This window comes from Callorhinchus milii, unplaced genomic scaffold (genome assembly GCF_018977255.1).
Source record: "Callorhinchus milii isolate IMCB2004 unplaced genomic scaffold, IMCB_Cmil_1.0 Scaffold14, whole genome shotgun sequence".
Taxonomy (NCBI): Eukaryota; Metazoa; Chordata; class Chondrichthyes; order Chimaeriformes; family Callorhinchidae; genus Callorhinchus; species Callorhinchus milii.
The window spans coordinates 7371849-7386848 of NW_024704755.1; the positions used below are offsets into that span (position 1 = coordinate 7371849).

General features: G+C 41.6%; 1 protein-coding gene across 3 annotated transcripts in view; it reads left to right on the forward strand.

Annotated features, from left to right (window-relative positions):
- Positions 1–90: 90 nt before the first annotated feature.
- Positions 91–15000, forward strand: part of tshz3b (teashirt zinc finger homeobox 3b) — a 51817-nt gene continuing 36907 nt past the window's right edge. The window contains exons 1-2 of one of the 3 annotated variants that reach the window (XM_042340189.1): positions 91–108; positions 1313–1455. In XM_042340189.1, the coding sequence (XP_042196123.1) occupies positions 1335–1455 (121 nt within the window). In that variant the 5' untranslated portion in view covers positions 91–108; positions 1313–1334. Of the gene's footprint in view, positions 109–1282; positions 1456–15000 lie in introns of those variants that run through there. The other 2 variants (XM_042340188.1, XM_042340186.1) reach the window with 2 other exon arrangements.

Below are 15000 nucleotides of genomic sequence, written 5' to 3' on the forward strand. Positions count from 1 at the left end.
CCCCCACCACCACCACCTCCCCACCCAGAAACTACTGGCAAATCATACGAAGGATTCCCCACACCCCCCACCACCCACCCCCCACACCTCACACCCCGAAAAAAAAATGTAAGTAAAGACTCGTTTAACCACCAACACTTTTCCAGGCCATTCGTTAAAAGAGTGTGAATGCAAAGACAGACTGACATGTCCAGGAATGATGATGATGATGATGATGATGGTGTGTGTGTGTGTGTGTGTGTGTGAGAGGGGTGGGATGGGGGGGGGGGTGGGGGATGGGGGGGGGGGGTGGGGGATGGGGGGGGGGAGAGAGAGATGATACCAAAAGAAAAATAATCCCAAGTTCTATCATATTGTCGCATGGTTCCTCCTCCTCCCCTCTTCCTCTGAAGGAATATGTTGGATAAACTTTGGGGGTGGTTTTTTGTTGTTGTTGTTGTTGCTCCATTTCCCTCCCTCCCCCATAAAATAAAAAGTAACTATTTTGTTTTATATATATATATATATGTATGTATATATAAAAAAAATACATACACATGTGTCTTGTGGGAAACGTGACCCCCACTGAGTTGGGCGCTTTCGTTTGCTGGATACCATTCTGTTGGGGAAAAAAAGATGCACACAGTGGGTGAATAAATCAGTGGGGGGGGGGTTCGTTCCCATCGCATGAGAATGCTGGTGAGTTGAGTGGTGGGGTGTGTGTGTGTGTGCGTGTGTGTGTGTATATGGGTGTGTGTGTGTGTGGAGTGGGAATGGAGGGTGGGTGGTGGAGGGGGGGGTGTTGTGGGGGGGGGGTGGGGGGGGGGGGTGGGGGGTGTGGCGGTGGGTTGTGGAAGTTGACAGTTAAAGAGTGCCGACTTTGGGTGACGCGATGATCTGGTTTTCTTTTAAGCTTGCCTGTTGCAGCTCCCACACTGAGAGCCTGTGCCTTGTGCCTGCGAGTGAGAGGCGAGGAGATGGTGTAGCAGGAGAGGGGGAGAGGAGAGAGAGAGAGAGAGAGGGGGAGACAGAGAGAGAGAGAGAGAGAGAGGGAGGGAGACAGAGAGAGAGAGAGAGAGAGAGAGGGAGCGAACCCTGTGTGTGTGTGTGTGTGTGTGTGTGCAGTAGTAGTAGTAGCAGTAGTGTACATGTGTGCGTGTGCGTGTATGTGTGTGCAATAGATAGTCTGTATGTGGATGCCTGTGCGCGTGTGTCTCTCCCTCCCTCTCAGCCCACCACCACCACCACCACCCACCACCCACCCACCCCTCCACCCCCCACTCTCTCTCTCTCTCTCTCTCTGAGTGTGTCTCTCTGCCCGATCCGCCAGCAGCCCGGAGCCCCGTGTCGTTTGCATGCGAACGCCGCCTGCCCCCCGGCACGGCCACCTTGGAAGGAGTTGGGAATCTGTCGAGCTACTACTAACTCTGGCCAACATGCCGAGGAGGAAGCAGCAGGAGCCCAGGCGCTCAGCAGGTACGAGACTTGGCCCCCAAACCAAACCAAACCAAACCAAAAAAAAAAATAATAATAATAATTTTTTTTAAAAAAAAAATTTTTTTTTTTTTTTTTTTTTGGGTGCGTGTTGTTGTTGTTGTTGTCGTGTTGTTTGCACATCCTATTATCTCTGATCACTCTCTTATCTGTCTATATTATACTGGTTTTTTTTTGGGGGGGGGGTGGAGGGAGGAGGGGTTGGTGGTGGGGGGGGGGGGAGGGGGGGGAGAGGAATCAGATTTTATCTTTACCCCCCTCCTCCTCCTCCTCCTGTCCTCTCCTCCCCTCCAAAAAAAAAGCAGAGGGAGAGAGACATAAAATCCTCATTTATATTATGCTTTTGTATATATATATATATATGTGTGTGTGTGTGAAAAAATAACTTGTGGCAAGTCGCCCCGATTTCGGACGATCAGAAGGATGAAAAGAGGAAGAAGAAAAAAAAAGGGGGGAGTTGATGGTGGTGGGAAAAGAGAGAGAGAGAGAGAGAGAGAGAGGGAACCGAACCCCACACACACTCACACACACACATACACACTCACACACATACACACTCACACAAAAGAAGAGTTTGTCAGCTGACACTCAGCTCACTGTGACTGACAGCGCTCTGGGGGTTTTGTGTGTGTGTACTTTTTATGCTCTTTATGAAGAAGAGGAAGAAGAAGAAGAAAAAAACGTCAAGTCCAGTTAAGTTTCCCCCCCCCCCCTCCTCCCCTCCCCTCCTCCTCCCCCTTCCTTCCTTCCTTCTCTCTCTCTCTCTCTCTTGCGCGCTCTCTCTGTCTATTTCTCTCTCCTTCCTTCTTTCTGTTGGTGAGCAAAAACTAGGAAGCTCCACAGTCAACAATGGGGGTTGGCAGAATGCAACTGGGAGGGTTTCCCCCCCTCTCTCCTTCTCTCTCTCTCTCTCGCTCTCTCTCTATCTACACAGACAATTGCCATCCTTGGTTTGATGCGTGATTGATCGCCTGTCATCCGGCGTCCTTTGATCTATTCATTCCCGATAAACATCAATAAATCACTCACCATGGCAACGCACATGCCCATGACGTAACACCTGCCCTGTCATCTCCCTCTCGAACCACTTCACTTTTTTTTCAAAGAAAAAGAGATAAAAAAATATGTTAAAGCTGCAAATCTGGGGTGTGTGTGTGTGTGTGTGTGTGCGCGCCCGCGAGAGAGAGAGAGAGAGAGAGGGAGAGCGAGAGAGGTGAAATCAGACAAGTTGGGGATGAAACTGACTCCCGCACACACACACACACACATCACTCTTAAGATTTCCACACCCACATTCCGCACCCCAAGATCTTCGCGCGCACACACACACAGACACGCAAACTTAAATGCATGTCTTCTTCCAAGAGATGGAAGAATGGGACTGCTCTATCAAAATGACCCGTCAAAACGACTTTGTTTCATATTTGATTTAATTGTCTCTCTCCTGACAGGCACATTCATCAATAGCTTAATGGTCAATCAGAAGTTGGCAGAGTGAGTGCTTTCATTCTTTCCCATACACTGGCTTTGGCGTACTTTATCAAAATGCCTTTGCCTAATGGATATGGGGAAAGGGGGGGTGTTGATGACTGAAAGACCACTTATTTAAAAAGAGGGAAAAAAGGGTATTTACGCTGCTGATGGGTAGATGAAGACAAATTAGTGAGCGGTGCATGCTTTTCCCCCCCCCTCTGTTTTGTTAGAGGCACAGGAACTTCCTGTAATTTTTTCTCTCCCTCTCTCTCTCTCTCTTGGCCCTCACAGCTGCAAGTTATAAGGTTCATGACTGCTTTGTGGCTTACAAAGAGTGATGACAAATTGATTGCTCTGTAGTGATGGAAGTAGCACACACACATACACACAGACATACACAGATACACACACACACACACATTACACACACACGGAACAAAAGATGTCGTCTGATGTGCTCTGATGGTAACTTCGGGAAATCATTCTCCAGCAACCTTGTGCGCATTGAGTACACACAAGATTTCCCAAACTGAAAGGTCCGCTCAGCCGTAAAAAAAGAAAAGTTGTTTTGCCAGCTTCATTAGTGTTCACCTAATTAGCTGTAAACCTGATGGATTCCTGACAGGTTTAATGATTGGAGATGACAAGCTCCACGCACTGTCATACAGCAGAATTAGGTTTGCAGCGAGTTTGATGTAATCAAGTTGATATTACACAGTCCTAGTTGCCTTTAGTTGTGCATTAACTCAATTTTCTGCTGCAGGTGACAAATGGGCTTTGGTACCTGGATAATCATGTCACAGGAATTAGGGCCTTTTAATGGTCTCTAGTAGAAATAACAACAACAATGAACAACCCCCAGCAATGGTGGTTTTGTAGGCGTAACAGACAGGTGCGCAAATTCTTTATGTCTCGCTCCACTGTGACAGCACATTGTGAATCGTCTAATAGAGAAGACGAAAACTGTCGCCAAGAATCAAGAATCTGAAAAAAGATTGATTTAGTTTCTGGACGCAATAGGAAAGAAATCAACAGCGATCAGAGAAAACAGTGTATGCAGTGTAATATACTTTTTAACAAATCAAAAATAGGTTGTGGGGAGGACAGTGAAACGCATATTTGAACGAGAAATGATTTTCTAGTTATCTTACATTAGCTTTAGACAGCATCATTCTATTCTTGTGAACAGATGAATGTAAGAATAAACAGCTTTCAAATCGAATTTTAAAAAGTAGCGGTGAGTGTAGAAATAACGGAGAACATTATTGAAGCGTGCAATGCATTAACTTTTCAGTTTTGCTGCCATGGTACATAAAAGTTTAAAATTTATGTGCCAACAATGTTATCCCGCCCAGATGCGGAGCGATCTTAGAGAAAGGAGAGTGTATCAATCACGGAGATAAACTAGGTGAAGCAGAAACTGATACTGTATTCATTGGATTAAAATAATCTGTTTAGTTGTTATTGCCAGCAGCCCAAACATGAAGGAAGCAGCGAGAGGTAGAGTACCTACAGAGGTACTTGTGGCCGACTGTTGCAGTATTATTTGCCTGCAAACCTGCCACACATTGCTCTGCAGGATGGAGATTCTCCCTAGCAGCCAGCTGACAGAATGATTAGTTATGGCCGTTCTCAGCTTTTGCAAGGAATGAACAACAAAGAGAAAAAAAAAGAGGGGGGAAAAAGAAAAAGCATAACCATAAGACTGCCTGAAAGTTTCTTCCAAATATTTAGCCAGTAAACAGAATTTTCCAGAATCAACTGCCATTGCTTCCATTAGCTTGACAGCTGTCAATTAAGGCTTCAGTGCTCTCCTGGGCAACAGTTTATTGCATACAGTTGATGCTGTCATTTTGTTCCCAGTTTTGCCTTGAGCACTATCATGAGCAGGAGTGAAGTAGTCAATAACTGATGTATCAGCAGTTATTTCTTAAATTGGCTCACAAGTCTGCATTTTTCTTTTGCTAAAGATTGTTTTGTAAAGTGATTAGAATGAATTGTGACTGCTGCAGGGTTATGGGAATGCAGTGAAGCCAGGGTGAGTTAGCAGGATGAGACTGGTTCATTTTGCAACAATGTGGCTCAGAGGATTGTTAGGGTTGGGTTAGGAGAGGGGAAAAAGCGTGAAGTTTTACATCCATCAATCCATTGGTTTTATTATTTCAAATGCAGAGTTCAGAAAGGATTCATTGATTGGCGTGTAATCCACAAAGTACTATGCGCCACATACTCGACAGTCAGCTTTCAAGTAAAGGTGCAATACTTAGAAAGAATGCTTTGAATGACTAACTTCCTTTTTTATATGTAATTATAAATTATTAATCTGTATTGTCAGGGCACATGTTATCAATTATGAATATCTGGTTTCATCACTCAGAGCAGCTGTTCAGGAAGGGGGAAGCGACTGAGTTACTTTGTTTTATAGTGTGGGGGTGTTTTCTTATTCATTGACAAACGCACTGTTTCTCCTTAAATCACTTTGTTAGCCGTTCTCTCACCCAAAAAAAACCAAAACGCATGTATTCTTAGCTGCAGTGGGTCTATTTTTAGATGTCGTCAGCATTCAAGGAAGAAGTAATTATGAAATAAGTTAGACAGCACAACACCCTGAAAACTGACTTCCAGACATATGTGAGTAAGGCCACTTCAAGAGCTCGCCAGTTCCCACACCACATCCTTACTCTGGGTCCGAGATGGTCCCACTTACATTTCAAACACAGCGGAGCAGCTCTGTGCACTGATAATCCATGCCTGCATGAGGAGCGCTGGCCAGTCACGAGACTTTGTTATATTTGAAATTCACACGTAGGAAGGGCTGGGTCGGAGCCAATTGAGGACATCACGTGTCATTGGCAGCCGTAAACCAACGTCTTCATTTCCATGGGGATGGCAAGGCTGACGGGATATCAGCACCGGTTTCATGCCACCCCGCTGTCTTCACATGCAAGTTGCCAGTCGCCAAACATTACAAAACCTAGGGATCAGGAGGCGAAGCTTAATGCTGGTTTGATACCAATGCGTTATCCCAGGAAGGTTTACAGTCTCAGCTTGCGGCCACAATGGACAGACACCATGCCGTCTTTACGTAAAGTAGGTTGTATAAATAGTGGGTTTCTCCACAGTTATTTATCAACCAGGTAAACTGCCCTTTTTGAAATTAAATGGTGCTGCAGTATTTGAATAATACAAATATGTTTTTGAGATTCTGCTTGACAAATTTGGCAAAGTGTGAAATGAACACCAGCAAAGGCAGCAGGTACATGTTTTGTACGTAAGCAAGTGTAGACAAGATATTTATCTTCAAGGTATTTATCAACTACTTTTACATATGATGAATAATATTAATGGGGCTTGATTGTATGGCGTAAAGGAGCCACTCAGTGATAGCATGTGCTGGAGGTGTGTTCACCTGCAAAAACTCAAAGAGGTTCTAATTCCTTTGTTCTCTCCTGTTATGTGAAGTACTGTAGAACCAAAACACACAACCACTTAAACGTGACTAACAGATACAGAATGCATTTGATGTTATTTTTTTATTCAGCAGTCATTCTTTGGCATTGTTGCAAACAATCAACCATTCTTCTGAGCCATGTTTTGTCAGGAACCAGAAAGTTTACGTAGGGTTGTACTAAGCAAAAAAAAAATTCACAAGTTTAGCTGTTTTTTCTTAAGAACCAGGGGTGCTGTTTTATGTATCTCCAGGTTTGGGCTCAGTGCCTGGGGTTCTTTCCTGCTAGGTCAAGCCTGTTGCTCAAGGGCCAGATCTCAGCAGGGGCTCAGGAGGCTTGGTGAGGTCAGTTAAGACTGGCAGCCATCAGTCATCATCTGTGACACAGACTCTGTTTTTGATGGCAGAGATGATGAAAGGCCCGGGAACTGTATAGGCCCCAGTAATCAGGGCCAGTGCTGACATCCTTCTCAACTTTGACAGCCTCTTCCTTTTCTCTCTTCACCGCCAAGACTGTCTCAACTGAATTTTTTCCCCTGTTTCATGTAGTTGATCAGTCTCAGATGCTGGGAATTATTTTTTGAAGGGAGGGGGTGTTACTGCTTAGTGGGCTGGGCAGGTGTTAGTGGAAGTCTGTTTTTGTACTGTAGGCCTGTTGCTAATTAATGTTCTTCCATAAGATTCTGTCTGAGTTGAGTAATGTTTTTGATCTTTATGCCTGATAACTGCATACTTAATGAGATTTCAAAGCTTCTTGAGCTGTGAGTGCAGCTCCCTGCAATTATTGACAGATGCCTTTTCTTTGCCATTGGGTTCAGCTTCATAAATCCTCTTTCAGTAATGAGGTACAGAATTGCCACCCTGACAGTGAGCTAATGAAAGGGGGGGGGTGGGGTGGTGGGGGGGGGGGAGAGAGAAAGAAAGCGAGAGAGAGAGAGAGAAAAACTGCTCATGCCTGTCTCAAATGTTTTTTTTCCTTAAAAAATTTACTTTGCAGATGTCAAGCTGTGGGAAATACTTATTCAAACACGCTCATTTTTATCTCAGCTGTGTGTGGGGTTGGAAGTCTGCACTTTTAAGAAGCGTCCAGGAATGGAACTTGTTTACGTATTACCAGTCTAATTGTAACTGTCAAGGAGTTTGATGGAGGCCCCCTTTTTTTTTTGCGGTTTCCGTCAGAGGAGCAATTTTACAAAAATTGAAGGGCAGGGAGGAAGAGCTCTTTGGGCCACACGTCAACTGGCCCTAACTGTGCACTTGAAACATGGTAGATTTCATTTTCTGAGTTCTGAAACCAAATCCTGGTGGAGAATAGCTGCACCATGCCAAACAGTCGATTTCCTTTTCAGCAGAGCCATATATCACTGACCCACCCTTCCCCACTGACAGAATGACATGTGTCATTTATCAAATGGGCCTGCCAGACACTAAGGGAGGGGGCAAAAAGCAGTTTCGTGCAAGGCTGTCTTTTCCCCTTAGTACAGAGTTGCAGGAAAGGCACCGCTGATTTGGGAAGTGCATGCTGAGGGAAGGAGGGAGAAAAGTGTGTGGGGGGGGGGGGGGGGGGAAGTGAAGGGAGAAGAGATTGGCAGAATAAGTGGAGAGGTTGTGTTCTCTCCTATTAGCTCCCCCCCACGCCCCTCTCCTCCTCTCCCTGAACCCTTGCAGCAGATTTTGCACTTAGGGGACAGGCTGACAGGTATCAGTCAAGCAGCACAGCTTGCTGGGGGTTGTGTAAATGAATCTGGGAGCTCTTGGTTTCACATGATTCAAACGTGCATTATTGAAGATGGATGTTTCTTAAAAAAAGATTGATGATGGATATCAGGCTTATGGTGCCATTTATCATTTTGAATATTATTTAGACTTGCCGTGTAAAGCTGTAACTTGAGAGTTGGACGAGCTGGGACGGAGTGGAGGCCTAGATGTGCACAGTTTGATGGATGGCTTTGCTTTCGAGTTGTTTGTTACCAGATACCAGCTGGTCATTATGGGACTGCCTTGCGTTTTTATAAGGGAATAAAAAAAAGACAGCGTTTTAGCGAGGAGAATATTCATGCTAAAATATGTGATCAAGAACAACAACAAAAAGTTTCTGTGATGGGGTTTCTGTCTGGACAGCTGGGTGGGAGGAAAGAAATTTAATGCAATGTAACTTTTGAAAAGCACTAAAATAAAAAATAGTGCTTTTGACATGGGGTGATCACACAAAAATAACTTTTATGACATGCGAATGAAAATAATGTCACCAAACACCACGCGAGGGCCATATACAGATTCGACACTTAAGTTTATAAAGAATCATGAGCAGTGATATGACGTCATGGCTTAAACACTCTGGTGAGTGGATCACTCGTGTTTTGCACATTGTGGGGAAATGGGGAACATGGTCCATATTTTTTCCCTCCGTTTGCAAAACTTTTTGCCACCAAGTCAGCTTCAAATGCAATTACCGACCCAACAAAGTTAGGGTAAAACCAAATTTACTTTTGTTTTGGTTTGTTTTAGTCTTGTCTTTTTTACCCCTCTCCCTCTCTCTCTGTTTTATAGTCGGGAGACATGATTTATTGTAGCCATCCATCTTTAGGGCTCATCCATCACATCCTGGTTGCTAGGCAATCATGGCAGCAGCTGTTTGCTTTGAATCAGACAGAAAAGTTGTCAATCATCAAAGGCAGGTGAATAGCATTAGAAACACGCTATTGTCAGACAGAATAATTAATCAAAGCAAGAAAAGATAATTAAAAAGATATGACCCTTGCAAGTACTTGCTCTGGATTGCTTGGGAAAAAAAACTGGCCAGTCTTTCTAGATACTTAAGCAGCTGAGGGCTGATAAAATATGTACTCTGTTGTGCGTAGTTTTTAATTAATAAAAAAAAACTGCTTTGGCATTCATATTTCACTCCAGCAAAAGGTGTGACCCAGAGCTTATAGAAATTAGGCCTATTTGCTTGCAAGGTCTAGCACAGAAATCCAACTTGCCTCCAGTGGTCTAGTCTGTTGTGTAGTGCGAGTAGGAAAGCAAGCGTGCTTTGGCTGCATGCTCTCTCCTCTCAGCTGTACCACTGTCCACTTTTACAGTAGTTAACATCCAAGAAACTTTATGTTTGTACTTTTGTGACCTTCCTGCCTGGACTCCCAAAACAGAACTGGATGAGAGCCATTCAACCCAATGTTGTCAGCCTTGCTCTCAGAGATGTTGGAAGCATCATTTCTTGAGCCTCCTCCCAGTCACCAAACCAGCCATCACAACTTACCTTCATTCCAATTCAGTCAGTGCCGAAGCTGTAGTACTCAGTTATTTTAGAGGCATTGCAAAAAGTCAGGCTATTTGTTTTTCTGCTAAAGTTGAAACTCAATACAAGGATCAATCCAATAGTAAATATTCGAATAGTGGACTTGTTAAAAAAGATTAGTAGGATTTTTTCCCCGCCCGTATAAAGCCATTTTCAAGCTGATCACCTCTCCACCTGAATTTATTTTAGTCTGATTGACTTATTGCAATTAACTGCTCATACACGCACATTTTGACATTGATTTGGCATTTGATTGGTTCACGTTTGAAAAGTAGGAATATATCAGTCAGGAAACAGCACAGAAACTAAAAAGGTAACATGTGCAATGTGAAGCAGAAGAGGTCTCTGCTTTTATTAATCATAATGCTCTTAAAAACAGAATTTTTTTTGTACAAAATGTCTGCTGTGGTTGTTGTGATCAAATCAGGAATTAGTGAGGGAAACTGCCTCCAATATATTGTTACAGTTAAACTATTCTATACTAAATGTTTCCTGAGCACTGTATGTAAGTCTTGCAGTTTGGCCTGCACTGATTAATCGATTATAATCACTTGACATTCTTAACTGAGGAAAATGTAAGTAATTGGATAATCAGCTTGTCATCGGGCGGTTTGCGTGGGAATGAACAGCGATGTAAAGATATTTGACTTGACTCATCAGATTTGCTACAGTAGGGCTCTTGTGACTGTTGCAACAGTAAAACTCTGAAACATATTGGTCCCCGGTTTATTAGATGGCTGCTTTACGTGCACATCGTCCGAGAAATCTGATCCAAGTGAGTTAGGGGGTTCATTGCAAGTAAAGTTGGTGTATTTACTGTGCAGGACATTTAATCAGGAAATCAGACCACTTTAATAGTGCTTTAATGTATCTAAATATTAAATCAATCATTTCAATAATCAATAGATAATCAGTCACCAGTATCGTTGTCTGGTGTGGTTCGTTCTGAATCTCCCAAGGAAGGGAACTTGCTTGCAGTGTGCCAGCTGGAAATGATATTGAGCACGAGAGCTAATTAGATTAATTTGAGTTCCTGTTCGCAAACTCAAATCTGTGAGAAAAAAAAACGAGAATTGTAAGTGGTAATGCAAAACATTTCAGTCACTTCCTGTGTTGCACATTACTGAACGCGAAAAAAAAAATTCTAAAATGCAACTAGGGAAGGGGAGAAAGGGTAGAGTGCACGTAAGGAGAATGAAAAGGTTTTTTTTATTCTGTAATGTGTTTTGCCGCCATACTATATAACGGAACAAGCACAGCATGATTCATCATCGGCCCAAACACATTAGCGTAAAATGATCTTATACTCTATTATCATGTTACAATTTGAGCTGCACATTATGGCTCCGTGCTTTATAACCCAGCTAAAATTTGCTTTTATTATTCTCAGTAAAAGTGAAATGGAAGGGTGGGTGGGGGGGAATAAGTTGTAGTTTTATTCTTTCCCTAAGTGTGCATAGACCCCATGTAAATAAAATACTCACTGCAATTTTATAGATTACTGTTAATAACCTTTGTATCTTAAAACCATATATATTTGGAGATGTTGATGAATAACAGTAGCTGCAGTTGTACATTTGACATTGTCAGGACTGTATCATGTCAATGACAAACTGTTCTTAATTTTACACTAGCTTAAACAAGCTATAGATTCCAATCTACCTTCCAGCAAATATTTGACATGGATTCCAAAAAAAATGACATTCTGTCCTAGTGAGATATCCAAAATGTTTCTTCATTTTAGTGCAATGGTCTCAGGCCTCTTAAAGAAATATCTGTTAACCCATCAACTACTGAATTGAATTGAATTTCATCTAAAATACCCTGTTTGATTGCACCACCCTGGTTAAAAAAATAATTATTCTATTTTCTTTGTAACGTGGAATTTAACAAGGTGATATTTGAGAAGCAGCCCATGCTTCCAGATAAATGGAAAAAGTTCCCATTTGTTTAGCAAAATAATATTGGTTCCACTGTAGCAGTTAATCTGCCCAAGTCATCCAGTTGTCATACTGCTGCCGCTGTTTCTATCATTTTGCTTTACTCATTTCCATTCCATATTCCTTATGAATGTTCTGGTACTTAACAGATTCACACAGAGAATTTGTCTCAACAGGTGAAAATTTACCTGCCTATATATCCTCCCCGCAGATCTGTTCTTGTTAACCGTGCTCCCACTCATTTGCAATTCAGTATTTATATAACCTGCACTTTTACCCCTTGGATCTTTGTGAAAATCAAACTCATTCACCATGAACTGTGGGTACAGAATTAGTGCTGCAACTTTTAACCATTGGCCACAAACATGCAGTGATTTAAAAACTTAACAGATAACATCTCAAAAATTAACTAATAAACGTCCAGCATCAGAGGTGGTATAAAGGTGAACCTAAGATATGTCAGACACCAAAAGAGATTCCCGAGTTTGTAGCTTTATGTGCATGAAAGAAGAGACTGCTTTCTTTAAGAGTAAGGAATGCTTGAGTTCAGTAAGATTTATGAAAATAATTATCTGTAGATTTTCAATGGTGAGAATTTAAGGAGCAAGTCCCACTGAATTAACTGATTTTCTGCACCCCCTCAGTAAGATTCAAAACAGTCTGAACGCTGCTGTGGTTTTTGCTTCAGTGTAAAAATGCCAGTGAAATGATCTGGGGAGTCAATTGATTAAAACCGGTTTGGAAATCCACTCCGTGTGGGAGTGGAGTAAAAACGCGATGTTTTCAGCAATATTGAAATGTTCAGACTTCTGTGTTTACCACAAGGGTAAAAATAAACCGTGGAACAGGATACTTTACTGTAGGATGGGAATTCTGGTAAAATTCGTGGCTAGGATATTTGAGCTAATGGGGATTTGAAATGCTTTTGAAGATCCCTTCCTTTTGATCATAACAACACTAAAACTGGAATGTCAAAGACAAACATTCTTCGGTTTATTAATTCTAGACACATTATAGTTAAGTCAGAAGAATTCTGTATGTTTCCATGAACTGTGTAGGAGTACATCGTGGTAATCAATTACTTTAATATTATTTCAGTTTAATATTAAAGAGTACTTATCATGGCTAAGTTATCGCAGCACTGCTGACAGCTGAATAGTTGTAGCATTCTTACTTGTAACGTTGGATTTTGATAATAATATTACAACTTTAAGTGGGCTCTTATCACGCTAGAGCCATGTTACAAGCTCTATGTTATGCTCGCAGCTTCTTCAGTGGTACAAAAAGGACCAAGTGGTATTGATTGAAACATAGAAAAAAATAAATTGTTCACTGTTATTTAAAAAGGTTAGTTCTTGAGTTTCAATTGGAGTTGAGTGAAATTAATTCCCCCCCCATCACTTCCATAGCCACAATATTCATAAATCATAAACTAAAAATCCAGCCCAAAACTCTAGATTAACAGAGCACAAATTAAAAGGGCTAAAAACCAAGTAAAATCTTAGTCCATTTTTTGCCAAAAAGCGGTCCTTTTCTGATTTGTTGAGCAAGGAAGCGACTGAAAAGCCTGGATGAACGTGTTTTCATTGTCGTTTCCAAATGCTTTTTTCTCAGCGTTTAAAACATTAGCGTAGATTGAGAGTATAACCAAGAAAGCAACGATGGTCTAATGTGATAACCATCTGGCATTTGCTCCCTTACAGACTTCGAAAACCCAATGAAATATTTTCCTTTTTTTAAAAAAAAGACTAAAGATAAATTGTGCTTTTTTTTTCTCCCCTCCCCCTTTTACAACCTACCTCGGCCAGCTCCCCACCATTCACACGAATTTGAGTGATTTAATGGAAAACATTGCCATAAACAGTGAAACATTCCGCAGATGATGTCCGCTATTGTAATTCATGGGGCCACAGGGAAATGCATTACAGCAATAATTTGATATCTTTAAGAAAATTGCAGAGTTTTCTGAAAAAAAGACTGTAGTGTGTTGTTAACCGTAGTGTGCGTTGTGAATATTTACCTTGAATTATTTGAAACACAGCCTGGGTGCATGAATTTAAAAAAACGAGCATGTGAGAAAACTGACCTCTTCTTTCCACTCGGCTCTCTGAGTTTGTGAATCTGATATGCATCCTCCTTTACTCAAACTATGTCGACGTGATATTTTGTTTTGGTTTGCAGACACCTTTTTGTTTGATTACTGGTCTGAAATCATTCTTGCCCACGTGCTCTAAAATAAAAAAAATACCAGCAATGCTGCGCTGAGTTTTAATTTTTGCCATGAATTTTTACGACAAGTAAAATGATCAATTCCATCATAAATAAAAATGACTCGTGTAGCTTTTTGTAACAAGCTGTTGCTTATTAACTGCAACCTCCCCGAGTACTAAAGAAAATTATGTTCCGGAGAACAATATTACCATTTTAAATTATAAACTCATTAATATTTGAAGCCACAGCATTTTTGTAACGCTATCTGGCAGATCAGTGCTCTGTACAGAGCAAGTTTGTGAAGCAAAAGGGAGCAAACGTAGGAGACCAGGTGGCACAATTTTCGCAGCAGGAGATTTTAAAACTGGCTGAAAGATTTCAGCAGTTTAATGAATTGTATTTAACTTGTTGTACAACATCAGTTGGTGACAGCTTTAAGCATCATCCTCTGGTATTCCTTCGGGGATATCCTTTCTTAAGAATCAAAGATAACTTCAATGTGCTTTATGCTAAACTGTCAAAAATCTCATTTATTTATGATCAGCATGTAGATCTCCATACAAATACCATTCCTTTGGAGAATGTATTAGAGTTTTCACGAACCCCCTGCTGATAGTCACATTGCATACATTTAGTTGTGTTTTTTGATGTAAAAAATATAACATTTGCAGCCCAAGCAGTGTTATCAAACTATTCTCCCCGCACTTTGTTGGTCTCCCTTGATGATCTGGGAGTTTAGAGATGGAAAATGCACACAAATTATCTTGTTCAAAATGAGGATGGATTATGAGCACAAACCTCTGGCCTGTTCTGTGTTCGCGCTGTTTTGTCCCCATAGTATTAGAGACATTTTTTTTAAAAAAAGGAAATGATTTTTGGTATAATAAGGCACGATAGTTTCTGCCTCATTAAGTGTCAAATTTCAACCACTTGCATCTACTTTTTATACTAACACCCTTCCTCTCCTCCCCTCTCCCCCACTGCATATTAATAGGAATTTACAACGTCTCCTGTAAGAGGTTAAATTAACCCCCACAGAAGTACCTCTTGTCTCGATCCAAAGTGGAACTGCAAAATTAGGAATGCTTAAAAGATAAGAAACAGCTTTTGGCCAGTTCAATGATTTCTTGCTGTCTGCTCTTAAAAAACATGGCTCC